At 40.2% G+C, this 5,793-nt stretch overlaps 1 protein-coding gene across 1 annotated transcript; it reads right to left on the bottom strand.

Moving 5' to 3' along the window:
- Positions 1 to 2,129: 2,129 nt before the first annotated feature.
- LOC146618241 (uncharacterized) lies at positions 2,130 to 4,099 on the bottom strand. The gene is made up of 4 exons (XM_085371472.1): positions 3,724 to 4,099; positions 3,326 to 3,481; positions 2,935 to 3,027; positions 2,130 to 2,501 (listed from the first exon to the last, which is right to left on the bottom strand). Exons 1-4 carry the CDS (start codon positions 4,066 to 4,068, stop codon positions 2,130 to 2,132), a joined length of 966 nt encoding a protein of 321 aa, XP_085227598.1. The 5' UTR covers positions 4,069 to 4,099.
- Between the last annotated feature and the right edge of the window lie 1,694 nt (positions 4,100 to 5,793).

The raw sequence follows: 5,793 nt of genomic DNA, 5'->3' as shown, positions 1-5,793 counted from the left end.
AGCTCCTTGGTCTTCTCGGTGTTAAGCAGCAGGTTGTTTCTGTCGCACCACTCAGCCAGACGATCCACCTCCTCCCTGTAGGCGGCCTCATCGTTGTCACTGATGAGGCCAATCACCGTGGTGTCATCTGCAAACTTAATGATGGTGTTGGAACCATCAGCAGGTCTGCAGTCGTGGGTGAAGAGGGAGTAGAGGAAAGGGCTCATCACACAGCCTTGTGGTACACCGGTGTTCATTGTGATGGTAGATGAGCAGCGGTTATCCAGCCGGACATGTTGGGGGCGGTTGGTCAGGAAGTCCAGTAACCATTTGCAGATGAGGGAACTGATACCCAGGTCTGTCAGTTTCCTGATGAGTTGTGAGGGGTGGATTTATTGAATGCTGAACTGAAGTCTATAAACAGCATTCTGGCGTAGGTGTTGTTGTTGTCCAGGTGTGAGAGGACAGAGTGCATTGCGATGGAGACTGCATCCTCTGTGCTCCTGTTCCGGCGGTATGCGAATTGGTGGGGGTCCAGGGTGGGGGGGAGACAGGATTTGAAGTGTGCTAGGACCAGTCGCTCTAAGCACTTAGTGATGATGGGGGTGAGTGCTACTGGGCGGTAATCATTGAGGCAAGATGGGTTGGAGTTTTTGGGTATCGGGACAATGGAGGTGGATTTGATTTGTACTCACTGGTATCTAATCATCAGCATTAGCCACTTTATTTAAACCCTCAGTTTCTCTCAGTTCATTGTCTTGTCATTGTTGCTGTCAATCCCACATGTGTGTTTCCAGTTCAGTTCAGCCAGCCAGCCAGCCTATCTCTTACATTCTCTTTATCCTGCCCACAAGTACTTTTTTCAGTAACGTGTAATCTAACGAATTACTATTCCTATCGTTACAACGCCGTTACCGTTACTAACAAGAAAATGCGGTGCGGTCGCGTTAGTATTTTTCAACAAACAGATGGTTGAAGCAGCTTACCGCACATAAGTAATCTGGGCGCTACAGCTTTAAGCAGCTGCGCGCACTCCCGCGGGCAGCAATCGCTTTCTGCCCGACGATCACTTTTTGGCACAACACCTGGAGCTAGGGGGCAAAACAAGCGCATGAGTGCTGCTGTTTGACTGAGGAAGAATAAAGTAGTCGTGGTAAGACAATCACACAACTACTTTAAGATGACAAAGCAACAAGGTGATATACACTGAAAAAAGAAAATAGTTGAACCAACTTAATTGAATTATTTCAAATGGTAACACCAAATTTAATTAAGTTCTTTGAAATGAAGTTAATACATTAGATTAACACAACTGATTTAAGTTAGATGTACTTAATAAATTAATTGTTGTCAAATAAACATTTTGCATTAATCCAACTTAAAATTAAGACATTTCAACTTAAAGTTTTCAGTTTTTCCAACCCAATAATTTGCATAACCCAAAAGTAAAATATTGCTCTTTGCTAACCTAATAATGTGGTTTAGTGTAAATTGCTTTTTGTAGTGACTCTAAAATGAAATTTTAGTTTGTTTAATAAAGCTTAAATCAAAATTTTAAGTTGGCTGAAAATATTTTTCAAAAATTCAAAATCCAATGTTTTTTTTGTTAAATGCTTTATTGTATAAATGTAATAAAGTATTACCTTTATGGCAACCAACACAGCTTTTGGTCAAACACATTACACATTTGTCCTTTTTAAAACACATATGCACAAAATGCAAGTAACGCTTAGTAGGACCACAAAGTTGTCATCAAAGTGTAAAGTGCAACACAGTATTACACAAATATCAATCTCAACACATATAGTGTCAACTATGAAAAAGTGCCCCAAGAGTATACAGAAACTTCTCTTCAGCTATAGCCAATGAATAAATATCTGAACAGTGTAGCTGACCAATGGGGATGAAAAAATATAAACACTCCTTTAGAGTTTTAGAATGTCACAACAGTTTGTTGTATAACTGAGCACATCAAACCTGAAATGCAACCTTTCCCTTGAAACGAAGGCAAATATGTCTGAAAAAAAAATTAAAAAATAAATAATAATACCATACAAAGTATGTATGGTATTATGTATTAAATTGGGGTTTGAGGTCTCTTGCAGCATAAAAAAGGCCCAACATCCAAAAGAGACTACATATTTTACATGCTATATGTCCAAACACAGTTGTTCCTTCGCATTATGGCACAAGGCCATTTGTTGGTCATTGTTCTGTGCCATTACTGGGAGCTTTGAAGTTTGCTGATCAAGCTGCTGATCAAGCTGCATGAAGATTTTTTGGAGCACTTCAAAAGTGAAGCGAAAGGGTTTTGGATAAGCTAGGTTGAGTGCATAGATCAAACCTAGAAGCAGGGCACAAGCTGAGGCAACCGAAATTAGTTCATGCAACACTTCCACACCCTCAATGACAATGCCAATGTCTTCAGGTGGCTCCTGCAGTCCCTCCCCCTCCTTCCGAATCACATACACTGCCATGGTGACCTCCTCCAGGTCCCTCTGAACATCATCTGCTCCACAGTCCTACAGAGGGGTACAAGACACAAACACAAATCATCATTAGCCTCACTTCTTACTGTGATTAAGTGTTTGGGTGATGTACCAATATGTGTTATGTGCTGGGCTATTTCTTGGCTGGGTGTCATCACACACCAGAAACAGCAGAGAGAGGTGTATCAATCTGACTCTAATCAAATTGTAAGCAAGAAAGATAAGATTTCCCAACATGTCAAACTATTCCTTTGAACTTAAATAATCAAGTAAGCCCGTCTTACTTAAAACAAAGTCAATCCAATATGTAATGTGTTGTTGCTGGGAATTACATAATGTCCAATATGGTCATGATAATAAATACATGTCAGCAATCCAACTATGGTTCACGTGTTATGTTTGTTCTAACAGTTAACTTTTTTTGTGTCCCTTTGACAAGATGTGCTGACAAACTGTTGAAACTTACAAGGTATTCCTTGATCAGGCCATCTGCATCTTCTCCCAGGAAGATGGTGAGGGCTTTCAGCACACATTCCCTCCGATGATTAATGTCCACAGTCTAGAACAACAAATGTTGATTAATTTTAAACTCTAAATTTCATAAGACAGACATCCTTACTCTTATTGCTTAACTTACATGTACTTTATTTAAAAATAGTAATTCACAAGCCCAGAGATTCATTACAGAAAGAAAAGGGGATGAGTTCAGTGGTGTATTTTTTGAGTCGCTAAAAACATTCATGCATATGAAAGCCATGATTAGCATTGGCCTGCCCATATTGTATTTATGAAGGATTCAGATATATTTTGACAGCCCTCTTAGTTACGAAGTATCTTGTTTGATGGTACAGATTTACCTGGTCCAATGTGTCCATGATGTTCGCAATCTTTTGGCGTGTTGCTCCTCCTTTGGCACGTATGACTTTGATCAGCTGACTTGAGTGCATGTCTAACTGGGCCATGAACTTCCACTCAAGAGGAACAGCCATGAGCCTCTGGAACTCTGTATTTATCTAAAAACAAAACACAAATGACACTAGATATTGTATTATGGAACAAAATGCTGAAACTGATTGTATGCCAAAATGTCTATATCCCAAAAAGTATAACATATATGGGAATTCAAAATGTAAATTCTTTCATTAAGTTCAGTGTTATAAAATCTCAACCACATCAAGTTATGACCGATTCATGAAAGTTAACTGCAATAAATCCCGAAGCATACAGACTTCGATCACTTCAGTTCCATTCTTACCTCTTTCTGTGTGAAGAGTGCAGGCCATCTGTCCTTCAGTTCCTGAATGCTTGGTTCTTGGTTTACCACCTCATGTCGTCTGTAGGCAAACGTGTTAGCCATTTTGTCTGCGATGACCCTTTCATTGTCCCTTATCCCGATCTCTGTCAGAAGTTCTAGTCTCACTTTTTCCATGCTGTCCAGAGTCTCACCAGTAGGAAAGGATGGATAAAAGTTAGCTTCAGAACGTTTTGGCTTCTTCACTTTTTTAGCAGGGAAAGCATCTGTAGTAGCTTTAGATTTCAGTGAGTTTACACACAGCTCTGGACACCCCTGTAATTTGAGCTGGGTCCTGTAGTTTGCCATTTTGTACTTCAGTCGTTGTTTCCAACCGTAGCAGCCATTGAATGATCCAGGTTCTTTCAAACATGGGTGCTTTTTGATAAGGGCCTCTGCAGCTGTGCAGAAATGTGCATCCTCTGGATAGGCCTTGTAACGGTAAATTTCTTCTGCAACTCTTTTCAGGATATCATACAGCATTCGGGTGCTTAAAGTCAACATTTTTTGGCTCACACGGTACTCAGTATTCCCCCTCTCTAGCTGTAGCTCTGTGTCATATGAAAATTGGGGAATTGCAAAATCTTCTGGCCACTGTTGTGTTCGAGATGACATAGATTCAGGGGATGAGAGGATAATTGTGTCATTTGATGCCACCGAAATACCGTCATCAGACTCAAATGAAAGAGACAGAGATGAAGTGGACTGATCGGCACTGATCAAAGGTGGATTTGTTTGCTGGTGGATCACTTTGATTGTCCCCAAATTCCGAAGTTCGGTGGTAGAATTCAGATTGAAGAAGTCATTGCCAAAGTCTTGGTCCATGTATTGCAGTCTGAAGTTACCTTTTAACCCAAAGGTAGTCTTTATCGTGCTGAGAAGGTCTTCAAGTGACTCTGGGATGCCATTTGGAAGAGTCAGCTTTTCAATGTTGTTCTCTCCTAAAATCACCTTCAGTCTTGCAGGTGTTGAACCAGCCATGGTGGTCTGAGAACAAAGCACAAGCACAGTTAGTGAGGATCAACATGTAAACCACTGACATTTCCAATTAGGAGAATTTAATGTCAAACTAGAGGAAAAGAGAGAAGGCAAAGAGAGGAGGAAAGGGGAGGAGAAGAGAGATGGCGAGAATATGGGAGACATTGAAGAGAAGAGAGAAGGAGAGGAGGTGAGGAGAATATAGGAGACAACAAGGAGAGGAAAGAAGAAAAAGAGAAGAGAAGCAGAAGGGGGGAAGAGCATAGGATTAGCTTTCTCATACCCATAGCACTTCAGATCATTACTTTTGATTAAAGCAGCCAAATAGATTGAGGTTAAAGCAGAATTACAGCCTGGTGGCAAATTACCCAAAACCCAGTACAATCCACAAATTTTATGCTTCCTCCGTGATGTACCAAGGGGATTACATATTTCGAATTCATCAATGTATAATATCAATGAAATGCTTTCCTGCTTGGACAACAGTCCATTTTCATGGAAGAAGTCACCATCGAAGATAGTTTTGTAGTGCACAGAAGTTTTTTGAGGCTGATTATCTACAGTATTCAAATTAACAGCCTGATCCAAGATTGTCTGGCAGTCAAGAATATGCTGCAAAGACTTTAAAATTGAAATATATTGGAATAACTTGTTATTTTTTCGGTCAAGTATATATTCCACTGGTTCCACTACTTTAAAGTGGCTCTTGTAGTATGCTTTTCGTCTCCAAGGACTGGAAAGTGGACCTTTATCTCCAATTGCTTTTTTTACAGGGTTTGTCTCACAGAGTACACTGGCTAGCTTTTCAACAACTGACTGGTCAAATTGGCATCTGTTGTCTTGTAATACTTGGCTAATAGTCTTTTGGGTAATCGCCACAGAAACAGAACCAATCAAATAGTTTAACTCCTGCAAAAGCTCATCTACAGCTGCATTAGACACAAGAAAGATGTGTTCCAACTTAAGGAGCACTGAAGCAATTTTAAGCTCAATATCCTTCTCTAAGTTTTCAGAATACCCATTGTCAAAAGCAGAATTTAAATTTACATCACTCTC

This window comes from Diplotaxodon limnothrissa, linkage group LG14, assembly GCF_057381915.1.
Source record: "Diplotaxodon limnothrissa isolate DT_005_m linkage group LG14, D_limnothrissa_male_GT1.1, whole genome shotgun sequence".
In the NCBI taxonomy this organism is placed as follows: domain Eukaryota; kingdom Metazoa; phylum Chordata; class Actinopteri; order Cichliformes; family Cichlidae; genus Diplotaxodon; species Diplotaxodon limnothrissa.
Note: the sequence above shows the minus strand (reverse complement) of the source record. Positions and strands in the feature narration are given on the sequence as shown.